The sequence below is a fragment of the Papilio polytes genome, unplaced genomic scaffold, assembly GCF_000836215.1.
Source record: "Papilio polytes unplaced genomic scaffold, Ppol_1.0 DF821122.1, whole genome shotgun sequence".
Classification (NCBI taxonomy): Eukaryota; Metazoa; Arthropoda; class Insecta; order Lepidoptera; family Papilionidae; genus Papilio; species Papilio polytes.
The window spans coordinates 457,730-477,497 of record NW_013528082.1 but is presented as its reverse complement, the minus strand read 5'-3'; the positions used below and the strand labels follow the sequence as shown (position 1 = coordinate 477,497).

The 19,768-nt window shown below is 36.2% G+C and overlaps 2 protein-coding genes across 3 annotated transcripts in view; one reads left to right on the top strand and one right to left on the bottom strand.

The window, feature by feature from the left end:
• Positions 1-333: 333 nt before the first annotated feature.
• LOC106109604 (P protein) lies at positions 334-12,188 on the bottom strand. Of its 2 annotated transcripts, XM_013291172.1 has the most exons (19): positions 12,084-12,188; positions 6,688-6,970; positions 6,221-6,341; positions 5,655-5,715; positions 5,381-5,516; positions 4,948-5,087; positions 4,171-4,357; positions 3,627-3,775; positions 3,335-3,538; positions 3,111-3,226; positions 2,869-3,007; positions 2,639-2,774; positions 2,454-2,551; positions 2,147-2,248; positions 1,889-1,982; positions 1,639-1,781; positions 1,370-1,480; positions 1,076-1,223; positions 334-874 (listed from the first exon to the last, which is right to left on the bottom strand). In XM_013291172.1, exons 2-19 carry the CDS (start codon positions 6,875-6,877, stop codon positions 696-698), a joined length of 2,454 nt encoding a protein of 817 aa, XP_013146626.1. In that variant the 5' UTR covers positions 6,878-6,970; positions 12,084-12,188; the 3' UTR covers positions 334-695. The 2 variants fall into 2 exon arrangements, with proteins under 2 accessions (XP_013146626.1, XP_013146625.1); XM_013291171.1 differs by lacking the exon at positions 12,084-12,188 and having other exon boundaries at positions 6,688-7,190.
• A 6,208-nt stretch (positions 12,189-18,396) lies between these two features.
• Positions 18,397-19,768, top strand: part of LOC106109582 — a 22,399-nt gene continuing 21,027 nt past the window's right edge. The window contains exon 1 of the mRNA XM_013291139.1: positions 18,397-18,625. The gene's annotated coding sequence lies outside the window, so the exon portion shown is untranslated. The remainder of the gene's footprint in view (positions 18,626-19,768) is intronic.

Genomic DNA, 19,768 nt, shown 5'->3' with positions numbered 1-19,768 from the left:
CAACTTCTTTCAATAAAAACTTACCCATAAAAAGGATATAAAAGTTAAAACATAAAAATCTCCTTGGTGGTAAAATTTATACAGAAATTACTAAAATTGCTTTAATATTATAGTTGTATGAATAACATCGTTTAAGAAAATTATATCAAATGTCATGAATATAAAATAAATCGCGTTATTTATATTATCTTAAAAATAATAATAAAAGCAAAGTGTGTAGATGGATTGAAAATATGTTAAGAATGTGTTAATGTATAAAGTATTATAGAGATAAAGGAAATTCAAAGTAAAATATGTTTACTAGAGGGATACAGGAAATTAAATTAAATAAAATGAGTCTGACGCACGTATAATTATATCAAAAGTCGGTTGACGTAAAATCTATCATTCTATGTTTAAAACAAACTTATATCTATAAGTCTATTCATGCTGATGACACACACCAACACACCACAATCTATAAAATAATATTTGTTTTTGTAAATCACTAGGACCGCAAATTTTACTCTCAAAGTTTTCTCTCATCAGTAATCTTAAATGTGTGAAAGACACTAACTTTACATTAAAACATGAATGTAATTTAAAAAAGTGATCTGATGTACAAAGCTTTAAATTTGAATTGTAAAAGTTTAAAAACTAAAATAGCTCGACAAACTAAAATAGAACTTAGATGAACCATTTTGTACCGGCAATGTTCAGTGCCACTGGAAGATGCTGTGACAGAAGAGAAGGTAGACGGAGGCGACTATCAGGTTGCCGATCATGATGGGGAAGCCCACCTTGAGGTACTGCAGGAAAGAGAAGCGGTAGCCGTGCTGCTCCGCCACGCCGGCGCACACCACGTTGGCGCTCGCGCCGATCAGAGTGCCGTTGCCTGCGAATAAACATACGTACAATGTACAGCCGTACTGTATGCCTTAGCTTCCATACTAATTATTTTTTAAATCCCGCATCGGCATGTCTTTTTACTGCGCCAAATACAGATAATGGCGTTGGTCACTTAAGTGACAAGTCGCGTGCTGATTTGCTGGCAATGACAAAAGGAGTATGTGTATGTAATGTGTGTGTGGCTGACCGCCGAGGCAAGCGCCGAAGCTGAGCGCGTAGGCGAGCGGCGCCAGCGGCAGTGCGAGGCCGGAGGGCGCGCTCAGCGCCGCCGTCACGCGCACCATCATCGTCGTCAGCGGGATGTTGTCCACGAACGCCGACGCCACCCCAGACACCTGCAACCACCTCAAAGATATACTCTTAAGCAACCGAGTCATTCAGAGATATAGTAACTTTCTGCCATGAATAAATTCTTAAACTCTATCTCTGCGGTACATGTTTATCAGAGAAATGTGGAAATCAAGCTCTGGAGAATACACACCCACAAAATGAGTAGGAGCGCGACGGTAAGACGAGACTCCTCGTTGACTTGAAGGATGAGAGACTCCGTCATCCTGCCGATCCAGGATATGAGACCCAGCTTAGACAGCGCCTGTCAAACATGCAATAAGTATATATCTTAGCATTATATGTTGGAAACGAAGTAGCCAAAAAAAATGAAACCCGACTGGTAAGTTACGGGTGAACCATGACGTCCTTTATCTCTTAGTAGGGAATTAGAATGTTTGCTTTTAGTGTGAATGTCATCACCTCCATGAGCACGAATAGCGCTGCGAAGAAGAGGAGGGTGGACCACTCTACGCGCGCCAGCACCGGTTCCAGGTCCTCGCGCTCCGCCAGCAGCAGCAGCAGCAGCGCGCCCAGCAGCGCCGTCCAGCCCAGCGACAGCCGCTCTGCACACGACACACGCCACTTGTAGCCACGGACCCGAGTTTGTTCTCAAAGTAGGTGAGTGGTATACAGTTTTATATAATTTGTGGGGTTGGAATGAAATACTCACGTAGCTCCGGAATAGCGTGCAGGAAGAAGACGACGACGACGAAGGCGACGCACACCGCAGACTTGACAAGCAGCGGTTTGTCTCTGATGCGGTACTGGAGGTAACAATATTCAAATTATCGTACACATAAACATTATTAACAAGAACTAAGTTAAAATTGACTGAAATTGACCCTGAACTAACCAGTCCTGATTTACAAAAGAACAAAAAACATAAAATCTGTTATCTGTTATGTTGTTGTGTATTTATTGAACTCACCTTTTGCTTCATTTGCGCCAGAGTAGAACAGAATAGAGGATCGGACTTGGACCTGCCGTTGCCGGACTCGCGCTTCTGCAAGGTAGCGTGCAGTTTCTGTACCTAAAAAGTTCAATTTATCAATGACGATACGAGCCTCTGGATACAGGCTGAATACTGTACGAATGGAAGTGCCATAGTAAAAAAAAAAACGAAATACACTGAAACAATACAGCCACGCTATAAAATTAATAGACTAACGATTGCACGAATGAAAAGTAACTTTTAATGAAAGTAACTAACCAGTTTATAATTACAAAGTGCGAACCTTTTTCTCGAGAGCTCTGCGCACGATGTCCTCGTCGCGCGAGTAGGAGGCGAGCGAGGCCGCCGCGCGCCGCCACACCGCCAGCTCCTGCCGCAGCTCTGACCGACAACAACGTTGCTCACACTTACAACAACTAACAAACAAGTAAATTCCAAGTGACATGATATCGTTTGACGATCATCCACCTTGTATGTCCCTGGGCACAGTGTGGCGCAGCGCGTTGATGTCTCGGAACATGTAGCGCAGCTGCAGGTAGGTCTGCGCCGCCACCAGCAGAATGCCCGCGCCCATGTGCAGCGTGAACGTCGTGAAGTTTATGTTCTGTTTATTATAAATTCACATATACATGAATCGGATTTTACATATGTTTGATTAAACGAGACAAACATTCGTTTATGTAATTCGTGATAGATACCTCGTGTAGTATAGAGGGATGACTGGCTATGATGACGTTGGGCGGGTCTCCGACGGGCGTGGCCGCGCCGCCCACGTTGCTGAAGATTACCATCGACATCAGCACCGGCACCGGGTTCAGTTGCATCACCTCGCACAGCCTGCATCAGGTATCGTCATATACCATTCATGAGACATTAGAAAACAAGATCTTCTAGACTCGTTTAATGCTATCACACAAAAATATTAAAACCCGGGATTTACCTTATTGTTACAGGTGTCATCAAAAGCACCGTCGTTACATTATCAAGAAACGTGGAGAAGAAGGCAGTGAAGAAGCACAAGCAATTGATAAGCGGCCACGTCCTGCCTCCTGTCACCTGAAATGGTCAACTATTTGAATAACTGGAGTGAAGACGCACATCTTTGATAAGTAATACCACTAACGTTTACGGCTCACACTGTTAGATATAATTCACGAAGTTAACCTCAAATGCAAGCACGGCCAGGTAATCGAAGAGACCGGTCTCCGCGAGGATGGCGACCAGCAGCATCATGCTAAAGAGTAGCAGCAGTGTTTCTACGTCCAGCCAGGAGACCAGCTCGGGCAGCGAGGGCCGCGCGCCCCCCAGCGCCAGCACCGCTATGCCCAGCGACGACGACAGAAGCGCCGCTATAGTTCGGTTCACCACCTGCAGCAAAATACATGATGGTCTTGTATAACATTGAGAGTTTTACAACAGTTACGTATAGTGTTTTTTCATAATAAATGTTACTTGCCTCAAATATAATAAGTATGTACAAGGAGGCGAGCAGCAGCGTGGCGTACACGATGCCGTCCTCCTCGGAGATAGGGTCCGCGTGGTAGCTGACAGTAATAGGCACCGTGTTGTTGCTCGTACTCCACACACATAACCTTACTTTTGAATCTAACAAAGTACAACATCATAATAATATATTGTAAAATTATAACACGACTTCAAACATTAGTGTCAAAACAGTTATACGAGTAGAATAGAGATTTCTTTACAGAACAGTGCAGAGACTCAATTATACTAAGATTATAAATGAGAAAGTTTGGATGAATGAATGTAAAACGTATGTAAAACGTATCTTCCAAAACGGCATAATGGATCTGGATGATGAACAGACTATGTTCTATGTTTGTCTCAAATTTAATTCTAGTCATAGACTGTAAGAACACACACATACATTGGCTGACTACTTAATACTAAGGGTATACACACGATAGAGTTCGGTTCGAATAAATTCATGTTATATCCTAACATGTATACATGCTCCGTGCTGTTACTATTATGTTTACCATTGTCTTCCACGAGAGGATTGTTTCTTATAAAATCGCTCGGTCTCGTTGGTTTGTAGTCGCGAGATTCGTTGATGTCGTGATGGGGGGCGATGGGTAGCAGCTGCAGTATCCTGGCGTCGGAGGAGCTGGCTGAGAAGTCCATTACATCGTCTGCCTTCAAGCGCACTGTCCACACGCTCGAATTCTGATACGAAAACCAAGAGGTTAATAATACGACAAGGTTAATGTTTAACTAGACCACTTCAGACAGTAGAATTTCTTGCAGTGTTCTTTTTCACTTTCCTTAATTTTAAGAAATGAAATTAACATGTTTTGAGTTTTCTGCATTTTCTTGCCTACCTAATTATTCTTACTTTTAAAAAGAAAAAAGTTCCAATTTACCAATTATCTCTAAAATATGTTCTTAAATATCAGTTTGCACAAACACTTATGCAAATAATTATTGTAGGGTTTAACTCATTTAAAATTAATAAACGCCCTATGGTGTAACCATAGTGTTTCGCCATGTTCGTGTAACACTTTTGTTTACGACTGTATCACGGTTTCACTTACAACTTTGTGATCAGCAAACTACGCACGTACTCGGTACACTTGTTTCGAGGTCGAAGCAAATGATTTTATGTCGAAATTATTAATTTTATAAGCCTTTTATGTATGAATGGTTTGTAGCAAAATAATACTAAAGGACGGTGCAGAAAACAATTCATAACAAGAAAACATAAGGTGTTCGTTATTGTATAGTTTAATTAAAAGCTGTTACCTGGTTCAACTTACCTGTTCAATCCTTCTATTAGAAGTCTTTCGCAGACAGAGATATAGAAGACTGTTAGATTCATTGGTGGCCGCTTCCTCAAATGGACCGGCTAGTGTCACCAACACCTTCTCCGTCTCGGACGCGCTCATGAGCTCATATTCTGTATAAATATTTACAATTTCATGAAAAAGAGACATGTTTAATTACAATAAATACTGAACATACATGTTATGTGATATTTCGGCGATTAACACGAATCGAAAAATGTTAATTTAGATAAATAAACAGGTGACAGTCATGTTTAATTACAACTCCATGCAAAAATCTAACATTCTTAGTAGCCAGTACGACATCTTTGGCAGTCTGCAAACTAGTCAAACATCAGACAAAATACACATCAGAAGGTCATGATATAACGAGGAATGATAACAGATTTAGTAACATTCAATATACCTTTAACACTACCGGCTTCCACCGCAGTATGGAGGACCACGTCGCTGGTCTCCATGTTGAGCAGCAAGGAGACGGTCAGCAGGCCCCAGCAGGCCACCAGCGAGCCCAGCTTGATTACACGCAGTATGCGGTTTATCTGTTGATTATAGGATCTTGCTAGATTTTTCGTTTCCTCCCACATATTGTGGCCTTAGCTAACTTTGTCAGATCACTTTAATCTAATCAATCTAATAAAGATAGTTAATTTCCAATATAACTCCAAAAAAATGCTTACCTGCTTATTTTTCTTTGATTTGATCTTCTTTTCTTTTTCTGGTATCATCTGGTCCATTAATCTGAACAAATGAAATAAAATTAACAGACAAAGTAAATGAGCAACTAACACAAACAAAACACGTCTCGAACTGTGGAACTATCTGCCTGCGCCTTACTGTCATTGTCTGGCTGTTTGTCTGTCCGTCTGTCTGTCACGTGGTTACTTAATAACATAAACGCGCAACTCATATAACTAAGCCGATTAAGGCTTACGATTAAAATAGGCTTTTTTAATCCATATTATTAGCCGTCAATGTCGACAGTGTCCCGTACGGATTCCTGTTATCGATGGATTGGTTTATTTGATCGTACAAGTACGATCAAATAATCATGACAGAAAAAAGAGCAAGCAGAAAATTCATATTAGTTTATCTCTTATAACCAAATGAGTAATTAACATTAAAGTAAGTGAAATACAAGTATTTTCACCTTATAGCGGCAGCACATGCATGACATTTTTTCCTTATTGCATTTTTATCGCTATTTTAAATATTAAAAAATCGTAAGTTAGGTTATTCCCCTCACCCATTCTCACAGTCTTTGGTGACCTCATTCCCGTTGTCAGACGGTGTACAATTATCCGTTGTCTTTCCATTGCCGATCGTCTTGTCTCCTTCCGTGTGCTGTTCTGATCGCTCCAACTTGCCTTCAACAATCATTAAATTGTTATCAGCGATTTAACTATGAATCCAATAAAACATCTAAAGGTCTCTACTGGCCGATGTTACGCGAGCATTCATGCGGTCATTGTTACGGGGAAACCACGTAGCGGTTGATGCCAATGTTACACTTCGTAACATTACACCGCATAACCTCAATCTGTACGCACCTTAATAACTCTTAAACATGTATAGCAGACTAGGATTTATGATAAACATATTGTCAAGTATAACAACAGTTACATTTTCCTATCGAGAGAAAAAATGCGCCCTGCCAATGAACATCTTACTGCCCTGTTAATTAAGAGTGACTACTATCAAATGAGTACGTACCATGTCGCTGTTCGTAAAGCTGCTTGAAGGGCGCTAGAGAGGGGTCGTATTTGATCTCATCGGGCAGATCAAGCCAGACTTCCAGGCTGCCCGGCGTGACGTCACTGCATGACACCATCGAATATATACTGTTCGTCTCTGTCGCACCTCCCCTACCTAGCCTCTTAAGTTTCGTGAGGAAATCCGCCATTTTGCATTGTCACATTCGCACTTTTGTTATTGAATTTCAAAGCACTCGTAAAGTTTACAAAGTTTTTCTAAATAAACTTTAATTAATTCGGCTCTGTTGGTTAGATGTTTTTATTACCAGAATTCAATCAGCGATATTAGATAGACTGGATATATTTCTAGTCGGGTCCAGTGTTAAGTTAAATAAGCAGTTCAGCAGTATCGTTTATCCCTTCATTATAGATAGCGTATCTTATCTCATGGAAAGCAGGTTTATGTTTACACAATACAGCAATGTGACGTCAATATTAAGTTTATATTGTTCATGGAAAATGCTTAACAAAACATTATATTTCAGTAGAACGTTCTCCCAAAAAAAAGTAACCTTAAAAAGTAGCACTAAAATAAAAAGACCCTAGGCTAGATCGAAGTGTTGAAATTTGGGGGAAAAAATACGAAAAATGCTAAAGTTAAGTAAATATCATTGTTAAAGTATTCAAAGTTTAACAGACACAACGTAAAAACGTGGGTCAATGGCCGCGAAACTGGAATGAACCGCTTCGAACCGGTTCAGACCGGATCTCACAGACGGTCGTATTGTTACTTTCTAGAATCGAGTACGAAAATTAGTGCTTAGATTACCCACTTCTTAAATGATTTATTGTAAAAAAAATCAGAGCATTAAATTTGGTTTAAAGATGTATGAATAAATCTAATACAGTGTGTACAGAGCCTTATTTTATTAATAGAAGATCACAAACTCCAATCAAATAAACCTATCAAGTCAAGAAAAGTACTTTTAATTAGCAATAAAACCAAATAGTATTTATAGAAAGTATTTATCATGATCAATTTAAAGAGAGTACTTACAGAAGTACAAACGTCTCTTGTGATAGACATATCTTGATATATCCAGATAAAACCAGTTATTTTGAACGTGACATATCGCCCAATCTCATAGATTTATACACCTATCATATTTATTGATAAACTAGCTTTCGTCCGCGACTCCGTCCGCGTGGAATTAAAACAAAAACACAAGTGTGTTCTTCCAGACTATATTCTACATCTATACCAAAATTAGAAAGTAGTAGGTACTTAGAAAGTATTATTAGAAAATAAAAAACTCAACCTGTATAAGTTTATGAAACTATTTATTTTATAACAGATTTTATAATATGTTTTGTGTGTTTATATCATCCAAGCGAAAGTGCCAGGACCTTGCCAAATGAAAATTCTTAATCTCCGCCCACCTCTCTCGGTTGCAAAGGTTACCACATAAAACTTTCAAGAGCTATATTAGCCGTACTGACCCCCACACATGGCACCGAATACGCTTACCACGAGCAGTAAAGTTTACAGTTTTAGCATGGATTTTCAAACTAACTCGCTTTCTTGAACACATAATGAGCTCTACAAATCAATAGTACGCAATAAGTGTGAAGTATAAAACTATCAACAACTGCACTTTAAAGTATCGTAGTCCGATGTGTTGTTCTGAGAAGAGTAAGTAAACAATAGTGTAGTGTTACACGGCCGTACGTGCCGACCTGCACTTCGGATGTGTGCCGCACGATAGCATGCCGGCCTGGCGTATCCGATATCGTCTACTAGAAGATATTTTGTTTACCTGCGCTATTATAACGTGTGAATGTCTCATATAAGAATTCCAATGCTGAAGCAGCGGCAGTGAAGTTGTGTCCATGCACAACGGCCTTTATGGACTAGTATGGTACATAAATTGCATGCAATCGGGGTTGTATGTGTGTGTTGTAAACGATTAAACTCAAAATAGAATTTCAGTGTTATAATACAACAACAAACACAACAGTAAAGTATAAGGTTGATGTATTTAAATTAATGCTAAATTTATATTCACGATTCGACTGCCTGAAAATCACCGTCTGGTTTTGTGGTTTATTTCATATTATTTCATCTTTTACTATACCAATGTGATTTGCTACAACTGATATCAATAAATCGTTATGTATTTTAGTACATTTCAATAAAAGTGTAGAGCGAGAAGCGACACGTGGAGTAACAGTTAAAACTTATTAATTGGCAAGGTAACAATAGCCGCGGTGAATACCGGAAGGGTCTAATTGTAGCGGCCACGTCGTGATGTACAAACAGACATCGCCGCATGTTCGTTAGCGCCGCAGGAATTGTTATATTAAAATGACGGATGTTTGCCGCAAACCGATACCCCCCACTACCACTGCCTCTGCCTCTGCCACATTCAATCATAGTAACATTTAACTAGATCAGAACTTAGATGTTCAGTGGCTTAAACAGTAACTATGGAATTTAAAGCATGGGTCCGCGTCGAATTAGTAAAAACAAATCCTCGTCCTTATCCTCCTATCTATCATCTCATATCAACGAAGTCGTTCAGCAGTTTTTGCTACAAACTCTAACAAACATCCAACCACCTAAACTTTCGCATTTATAATAATAGTAAGAAAGCCTTAGTTTGACATTGCCGAAATAACTGAACACCGAAATCTCGCGGGGAGTTAATCTGACTGTATGTAAAATAATTTGTTTTCCTGCTCGCCCATTTTAAGATTGACAATAATTAAAATATACAACTTCACAAGTTTTAAAACGACCGCGATAAAACTTATATGAACTGCACATAAAACTTGTGCTCATAAAAACTACATTTCCATGCTGACACAGATAAGCATTTTAGTTTTGAAACTTGACTACAAAACATATTTACAATGTAAGTAACTATGTTTTGCGTTTTTAAAGACAGATAATTTCTTAAATTATCTTAGAAAAATTAAGTATGGAGTGTGCAAAATTATCTAGTTATAATAATATTAATCACTGCCTACGTCTCTGCGCCGGACCGCGCTAACTTTAAAAGTTTTACGGTCCCCATTGTAAATAACCATAAGTCATTACTGCAGTTTGAAAGAAACGTCGTGACTTACGTCTCAAAACGAATTTATGAATACGACAAGTAATTTAACAAGGTAAAAACATTTGAAGAAACACTCTTTTCATCGGATTCACAAAGGAACAAGGGTGTGGTTGTATAATGTTTTCTAACACAAGTAATGCAAATTGCTATAATTACAACAGCTAAATACGTCGGAAACGTGTGGATCTAATTAGCACTTATTATCACGTTCAAATGATCTATTAGATCGTTCAATCGGTGACATTAAAGTAGGTCGGGACTAGCAACTAACAAATTCTTACGTACGTGATGAAAAGAGGGAAAACCGACAAATATATTGGCTATTCGTTTTTATGATTCGGCTTAAATAAAAACTAAAGCAAATAACTACTGAGACGGAAACGCTAACCTAGTTATTATAGTATCAAAGTATATTAAAAAAGATGGACTATGGCAAATACTTTGACTTTAAACTGTACTGTGCTGTGCTTTGCTCACTGGACAACCATTTAATGATTTGTAAATCAACTGTCAGCGAGAGAAGTGTTGCCGCTGTACTTTTCAGATTGCGAATATGTCGCATTGCTATCAACATAGACTTTTATAATAAAACACATTAACTACAACATACAAGTGTAGTTCGTGAGCTAAATCTTATAACCCTAAAATTACTGTTAATCTTCAAATTTAAAAATGTGTTATGTTAGTTTGTAGTTTACACTTTTTCTTTATGGAATGTTAGCTACCTTGGCGTGGTCGTAATGTTGAAACAATCATTGTAAGACTTGATTATGACAAAAAGTTAATTCTGTGCAATTACCGCGGTGCTTAGGGCTGGATATGTTATTTTAATCATACTTCTCGTTATAGTCATTTTATTATAATCATATATAGAAAAAAAAACCTTTAAACTCATTTAAAATATTCCTATTTCTTAAAGGTATAGGTGAAACAGACAATTCTCTATCATTAGTGTCTTTATTGCATGTCGACGTGTCTTATGCGAATTATTTTTTTTTGTAATCAATTAAATAACTCTATACGATAAAATGTAGTTATTCAATAATTGAGTTTCCACCCAATCTAAGCGATTAAAGTTGATAGTCATCCAGCTATTTGAATATTCAATAAATATATACTTTTACAACGTTTCCACTGACCTACACAGTCACCAGTTATAACATTATATTGTTAATTTGAAGCTGTCATTATATTAATGACATTAATCACTGACTATTTTGTTTTCTTACAGAAAACAGACGAGGATAATTTTTCTACGAATACAATTTATTTAACTTTAAGAGGTATAAGTTATTTCTTAAGAGAGACCAGAAATAAAATATAGAAAAGTTTGTGCCTTACTTCATAATTCAAATAAACCTTAGTAATAAAAAAATTGATGTATGCTCAATTTTTAACACATAAAATGTACAGTAACAAATGAAAGACAAATATTAAATAATGAAATCCTGTACTCGTGATAATGATCCTAAGCATAATTGTTGTAATGTCTAAGCCATCTGATAATATTTATAGAAAGATTTTCAAGTCAACAATTACATTACCCTTTGAATGCAGGGAATGTTTGTTGCATTTATGATTATGACGTAATTAAGAACTTCCTCAAATTCCTATTATACATATATTATAAAATATGTATTTACGAGTAATAATGTAAAGTATTTGTGCGTTTTAAATATGTGAATGTAGAGAACTGTTGACTGTCTGATTCATAAACCAGAGTGAACGTTTTGTATTTTTCATGTGTACAGATATTATTTAAAGAAAAGGAAATTTAACTATATACCAAATATAACACTGAACAGAAATGTGCGACAACTTGCAGTTAAATCTTACTAAATGTGTAAGTTTAGGTGGATGGATGGATGTTTGTTAAAGTTTGTAGCCTAACGGAAGATCAGCTCATATGCTGAGTGTATAATATAATGCTGAGTGGATAGTAAACAAAAAGACGTGAATATGTATAAAATGTGTTGCATAATTTGTCTGAAGATTTATTTTTAATGGATCCATTAATTGACCACAAATCTTTATGCTGATGACACTAACATCACAATTATATAATTAACTAATTACACGAATGAAAAGTAAGGACGCAGTAGTAAAATTGACATTGTTTTTTTTATTTTTGTGTCCGAGAGAACTTACTTCATATTCGAAACATTTGTTTACTGTAGTAATAATCCTTATCATAGCTAAGTTACCTAATTAAGAATAAAATATTAGATATTAAAAAAACCTAAGTGAATCGTAAATTCAAATAACTGAAAACAATACAAATGACATATAATTTTACCACTATATCACAAAAACAGTATTTTTCATTAACTTCAAACCGTGTTTCCGATCGTTACTACAAAACCCGAAGAGAAAATGCGCGCGCGCACCGCTGCGAGCCGCGTCGCCGTGCAGACTGTTTTCAAACACATCGACTTGTGTCCGAGGCTTTATCAGCTGCCAGTGTTTTGGACGCAGATCCGTTACGTGTTCAAACAATTCCATTCTTTACCTCCGATGTTTTATGCTGACAGACGTTTTGGTGAGAGAAAAAAATTGATAACATTAAAAGAATCGTATAAAATGCAAGAATCGCTAGAAACTAGGAGCTAATCCAGTTAGCAAATAAAGATATATCTACTCTGTAGACAATAAAGGATTCACCAAGAGAAAAAAAAAATAAGACATTAAGGGTCATTTACTCACTCCACTGTATTTTTTAATAATGTACATTACAGCGCTAGACTGAAACCCACGTGTGGCCAGTGGTTATAGGCCGATGTCCAAATTTGCTTCATACAAGATAATGGTTTCTAAAAAAAAATACCGCAAATGTAACACATTTTTAATATTATGTATTACAGAAACTAGTACTTCATTTAGGGATAAAGTGTAATTAATCTAACAAGGGGATATTACGTAGCAGCGGCTGTACATATATTTCATAGTTAGCGGTTTTACGATAGAGCGCGGTATGCAAAACAAATCGAGGAGCGGATGACTAATTTATTATGTCTGCAATACTCTGTCATATTAAAACATACTTCTCACTCCTTTTATCTCAGAAGATTGGTACAAAACCAGGAAAGAGAAGATGAAAGTACTACCCTTTACTTTCAATTTACATTGTGTCTAGTTTTAGAGAAGACAATTTGAAAAGAAATAAAAGACTGTATAAAACTTCACATACCTTTCTTACATTCCGTCAATAAAACAATTATTGTTTATCAAAGAATTTGTTATTGGTTTACACAGTATGTTGCATTTTCTTTTTAAGTAGTGACATTACTGAGGTTTAAACTCACTTTACACATAATGTGTTGTATAGCGTGTTTACTATTAATAAAAATACAATAGCACATAAGCAGAGCCATTAAGTATAACGATACGTGTTAGATTACAGCCGAGTAATCAAGTTGACATCAAATGTAACAGATTGCGTATGGCCACAGGATGATTTAATGAATTTTTAGCAGTAAAACGCTTCCGCGCGTAGATTTACATCTTATACTATTTGACGGATTCTCTATTGTTTTAGAAACAAGCCGGCAATTATACCATTGTAAAATACGAAGACTATTATGGCTTGGTGTCTGCACGATATGGCATTTGTTATTCGTAATATTACGTCTAGAATGTAACCGAGCTCAAATAAGGCATACGTCTATCGAGCAACTGTTCAAGAACTAGGAACCAATTAAAAAATAAACTTAACTGACTGCTACAGTTCCGTGGGCATAGAAATAATACAAGAAGGTCAGACCGACGTAGTTCATATCATTTACGTAGACAAATTAATTTCTGTTTGAAGGTCAAGGAATAAGGTAATGTATCTTAAAAGACGTTCTTGATACACTGATTACTACTACAAGAGACGATGTTAGCGCCGCGTCGGAGCCAGTCAGCTGGAAAGCAACGTGCCCTGATACAGATCGACGTTAATCTACTCGAGCAGGCATAACGGACAAATAGACTGATATTAAAAAATAACAACAATAAATACAGGATGTGGTACATAAACACTACTAGGTAGGCAACGCATCTGCAAATACGGGTGTCTAAAGGGCAGCGGTGGCTAACCTATTTTGGTGAGTTCCGGTGGCCGCTAGCTTGTTTGTTACTTTGTTGACCGACTTCCCAAACGAAGGAGGTACTCAATTCGTCTGTATGTTTTACTACAAATAAAGTCAACAAAGGCATACATTTTTAAACACTGAAGAATAAAATGTCAAGATTTTTACGTTCACTGTTTATGTAGTCGCTCTTTACCTGTACATGGATCGAACGTATTGATCACGGAAAATTCTGACGATGCGTTTACGATGAAAATGACTAAGTATGCAGACTCGCAGACGTTATGAACGACTGCTTATTTACTTGTATTACTGTATTGGTATACGTCTGCGGCTATCGGGTATCCTACGTATGTTCGGTAAAGTATGTCGAATATGATAAAAAAATAACACGTGTACACGTGAAAAAGTAAAACTACCGAAAATAATCGTAGCACAGCTGTTCATATACAGGCTGTTGCCTGCAGTGATACAATACACGTGAGTGTTTCTCTCTTACTCGACCGTCGACATAAATTTTTCTCCCTCATGTAACGAACTGTTTCAAACGAGATGCGACCGAGATGCGACAATTTTTACTCGATCGTTGCAAAATAGGACCCCAATAATGTGACCAAAAATTCAGACTCCTTTCTAGATGCTTTATAATCGATCAGAGATTATTTTGAAAATCACAACCTATACTAACAGAATGAATATTCGGTAATTAGGGTTTTAAACTGTAAAAACCTATTTCTAACAGCGAGTCTACGGCGGTATCCGTAGTGCGTTATCTATCATATTACATTGTTATCAGCGCGTTACTCGCAGCCGAGCACGTGCGGCGTCGCCGCGCGAGATGACACATGCCTACAATTCAGGGTTCCGTATTAAACCTACTATTATGACGTCATTAGTCGATTACTTAGTAGGGTGTCATGCTAATCAGATATGTTTCAATCTTCAAAACGATTTCTTATAAACAAAACTGTGTGTCTGTCTGACTGTAATCAAAAATTGTAGCTAATTTGTTTAGTTGTGGTATACAGAACCGTTGGATTACGGTTCCGTTGCCACTTGTCGTGTCTATTATCACAGATTTACTAAGTACTATACCTCTGTTACTTTTATTACGGCATCATTAAATGCCTCTTCCAGCCAATCAGACAACAGCGTCGCGAGCGAAATGTTACGAAATTATTAAACGATGTTACGTTGTTCTTTTGTTTTATCTTACTTAAGCGCAGATGATTACCAACCTCCTGCTGAATGTATCGTACATACAGGATTATTTTTATCACCAACAGAAATACTGTTGCGCAATAGCTAGTTGATTTTGACAAAAATAATGTCGGAAAATGTTTGAAAACTAAAAAAATAGTGTGAATACCTTATTTAAACAGATATCTTAAAATATTCAAGACTAGCTCGCGACTTCGTTTGCGTGAAATTAAAAAATATATCCTATGTTACTCACTGATAACGTAATTTTTTTTATTTCGTTTATTTAGCGCTTCCTTTTAAAGAAAACCATTCAAACATTACCCTAATCGTAAGATGTGAATTACATAAAGTTATACTTTAGAACATATGTTCTGATTTATATAAATGTTGTATTTTCTAAGGAACCCTAAACTTTCCGTGGAATGGTGCATTAGTCAAATGAAGGTCAAGTTCGAGGCCGCATTCTCCGAGCAGAGCTGAGCCGCTCGAAGCGGTTATAATATAACAAAAAAAAACATACATACCAATTCTACCGTACATAGTTTTAACAGGTCATCTAAACTTAAGGCTCTTTTAAACAAAGACAGGCATTTATCACAAAAAAAAATAGAAATACGCTGTTTGATAATAGAAAAATAGGTTATATTATAGATTGTATAAAACAATCAAGACTTTTTTCAACCTTTACAAAAAACCGTTACAAAAGAACCTTTTCTAATTTTATCTAAATTATTATTTTCACTCAGTCCTTTTTTCTATTGTCCTTTTCTTAATCGATATTTTTTACCTACAGAAATAATAGCATTCCTTCTCATTTGAATATTTATTGTTTTTGATTTGGCATTTTTTTTAAACTTAATATACAAAAATGTTGGTTTTAAATACATGCGACTATCTCATAGTCATATCGAGGATAAAAACCCCAGTCACATATCGTGTGTAACATTTGAGGAGCGGATTTGATTGTTTACTCGTAATATAATAGGTTGGAGAATAACTACTCAAAGCTGCGGCCACCTACACCTATACTAGTTTTTACAAGCTTTTTTATGAATAAATTTTTCTTACAAATCCACTAAATGTTATCGGATATGGCTTCTTCAACACACAACATCGGCTTTCGTCAACGAAACAGAAATTATACTCGTTCATTGTTTAAATGTCAAGGTTAGTGTCGAGTACCTCTTACAAACACGCATTAACGTGGAGCGTGTATCTCAGCTAGGTTGAAGCAGTTCCAGAGCAAAACTCATGTTTTCAAACTCTAAGTGAATGCTAAATATACGAGTATCATGGTAATAAATCTGAATAGAGTATAGCTGTTTTTAAACGTAATCAGATATATTTTACCAGTTATATACTGAGCTATTTTTTAATATCAACTATAAGGTGAAGTGAGGTAAGGTGACAATGCAAAATGTGTACAATTTCAACCCCACCTCGCTTATTACATCTTTTAAGCTGCAGAAGACAATAAATTGTAATTTGCAACAAATGAACGTATCTATGAGGAATATTTACCATTCACAATCTAGATTGGAGACGTCGGCGTCCGCGCTGGAGCCGCTGATGGTGAGCACGCCGTGCCGGCCGAAGAACGACTTGCGGTCTCTCTTCTCGCTTCTATCATCGACGCTGGATTCGATCACAGACACCGAGGACGAACTCGACATCTTCCCAACACTAACACGCATCGGGTTTTGAAATAAGTAACATCAAGATCCACACATTTACTTACAATTTTTTCTTTATAACCTATACTTAAACATCACTTACAATTTTGACAGGAATGTGACTGCGTTAAAAAACTTCACGTATTTTAATTTCTGTAATACCCACATTTTCGTAGTCGATGCTAAGATATACTGAAGTTTGAACTCGTCGCGCTGTAATAATTTAATTAGGCTACTATGACACACCGTTATTATTGTAAACAATGTATTTTGTTATTATATGATATTTAAATTAAATAAAGTGATACAGTTCTAGCTATAATTTACAACTGTTAAGTACTCACTCAACTATACAATAAAATTTAATTGTAGGTATTTTTAATAAGTATAAATCATAATCATAAATCATCATATATATTTTAAATAATATGTATATGATGATTTATACAGTACCTACATTTGATTAAAATACAAGAAGGTGTTACTGCTTTTAACACTTTTAATAATTACGAATCACGAAATATTACACACTAGCGCCATCTCGTACTAGAAAGAAAAATATCACTTTAGTTTTTTTTACCGTCCACAATGACAAAATGGTACAATTAATTGTAACTAACAATGTCATCTCTTCTCAAGTAACGAAAAGTTGTAAAAATAGATTATAGTGAAATATGATGCAGAATTGAAACTAAAATGAACACTAAAATTAAAAACAAAAAACTGATCACAGTGACATCTAACGCGTAGAATAAGAACTAAACGGAACACACACTACCGCCATCTATTGCCAAGTAGCAGAAAACTATTTGGCGATCACAGTGACACCTATCGTGCAGACTCAGAACTAAACGGAACACACACTACCGCCATCTATTGCCAAGTAGCAGAAAAGTACTTGGCGATCACAGTGACATCTAACGCGCAGAATAAGAACTAAACGGAACACACACTACCGCCATCTATTGCCAAGTAGCAGAAAACTATTTGGCGATCACAGTGACACCTATTGTGCAGACTCAGAACTAAACGGAGCGCACACACTACCGCCATCTATTGCCAAGTAGCAGAAAACTATTTGGCGATCACAGTGACACCTATCGTGCAGACTCAGAACTAAACGTAGCACACACTACCGCCATCTATTGCCAAGTAGCAGAAAACTATTTGGCGATCACAGTGACACCTATCGTGCAGACTCAGAACTAAACGGAACACACTACAGCCATCTGTTGTAGCAAAAAGTTTTCTTATTTTTCGATCACAATGACACTACAACCCAACGTGTAGAATTAGAACTACACGGAACACAATATCTACACTCTTGGTAAGTGGCTCAAAAATTTGTTTTTAATGTGAAGCGGTTGACATAAGATGGCGTTATTATGTACAAAAAGATAAAGTTGAGCGTTGTATCACCGATAGTATAATACTAGTGTTTACAAGCACTGCGGCCGTCATGCATTGTGTTTTGATAATAGTGACATCTATAGTACGAGATTTGAAGGTGACCTATTTAATGAACTACTTAACATATTATAGATGTCGTGACTATAGCAAACTGATGAGTATTGACAAAATATTTCATATTCAAAACTTCAAAAGAAAGGAAAGAGACAAAAACTAGGAAAAATATAAGGCTGGTTTCGTTTTCGTTTTCATCGAGTTTAGTTTTGTCCTTTGGATGGTTCACTGTTTTGTCAAGTTATTTTCTTCTGTATTTACAAAATAAATAATGTAAACCCTCTATGCTTTAAAATTCAAGTTTTTGTGGTTCACGTTTTAAGACACAGCATGAACTGGAACTGCAACTCGGCTACTTTATTATTGATTTTTCGCTTTGAAAGTGCTTAGTATTGTGATTTGTGGTTATTAAAGTGCAATAATCAAAGGTAACGACAGATCAATTATCATTAGTGTTTTTGTATCTTTTAAAATCAATGTAATTTAGTCCAAGTTAAAAAAAAAAACACCATATGGTTCAAATATATATTTGTCATATTCCCAATTTTTCTTAAGATTCTTCAAACAAAAAAGTAACAATAGTTATTGTAAATATTTACACTTATAAGATATTTACATTTACTAGAATTCCTTTTGCTTTCTAACAAGAGAATGAGAGAGATGACAAGATACCTTTAGTTGTTTTGACAAACTAAGGAAATATAGGCATTACTACGGACTACAGACCGACAAAAGTCGGATTCTTATTGTTCCCCGGACTATTCGTAGCTTCGAGTAGTTGTCCGCGCAACGGATGCCTACTTGTAAAATGTATGATTTTTCATAAAAATAATTATTGTTATTCGAGAGATACTATCGGGTTTTAAGATGATTTAAATTCTTAATTAAATAAAGAGGAATGATTTGTATTTTTGTATGTATTGAAATAACTCAAAAACTTCTGGGCCGAATTAATAAATTCTTTTACCAATTAATAGCTACATTATTATAAGTAACTTAAACTATATTTATAAAAAAAATGCGCGGACGAAGACGCGAGCAAGACTTAGTTTGTTATAATTTCAGTACAAATAGACGATCGTTGTCTAACGCATAGCGTATTTACAATAATGTTGTTGATAGCATTATAATTCAATAGCGAATATTACAATAATGTGTTCAGTCAACTTGAATGTCCGTGTTTCCATAACACATGTAGTATAAACTTTAGATTTATTATAGATATGATTTGTTTGATAGATATTATAGAAAAAGTGTAACTAGAATTTAATGTGAAAATGGTTTAAAAAAGGTAATGTCCTTAAAGACAGCGCCCTTCTAATAGAAGAATAAACATCGAATGATATAACATATTAAGAAGTCGAACAATTTCAAATGTTACAATACAACGAATGTACACAAAAAAAAGCTCCCCAAAAAATAACACATAGAAAAAAGTAGACATATTTATATTGCATTTCAATGCAATTCATAGAATGTAAAAAAACCGACTTCCAAACAAAATACACGAAAAACAAAACAAAATACACCAAAAACAAAATATTCTCAAAAAAACAGTACACTAAAAAGTA

What these genes read in the sequence shown, in the direction of transcription:
- LOC106109604 (XM_013291172.1), bottom strand. Translation starts at nt 6,877, where the DNA reads ATGGCGGATTTCCTCACGAAACTTAAGAGGCTAGGTAGGGGAGGTGCG. An exon ending in CTAATAGAAGGATTGAACAG is followed by an intron (nt 4,358 to 4,947) that starts GTAAGTTGAACC and finishes TTTTCGTATCAG; the next exon opens with AATTCGAGCGTGTGGACAGT. An exon ending in CGCTCCTACTCATTTTGTGG is followed by an intron (nt 1,224 to 1,369) that starts GTGTGTATTCTC and finishes AGGTGGTTGCAG; the next exon opens with GTGTCTGGGGTGGCGTCGGC.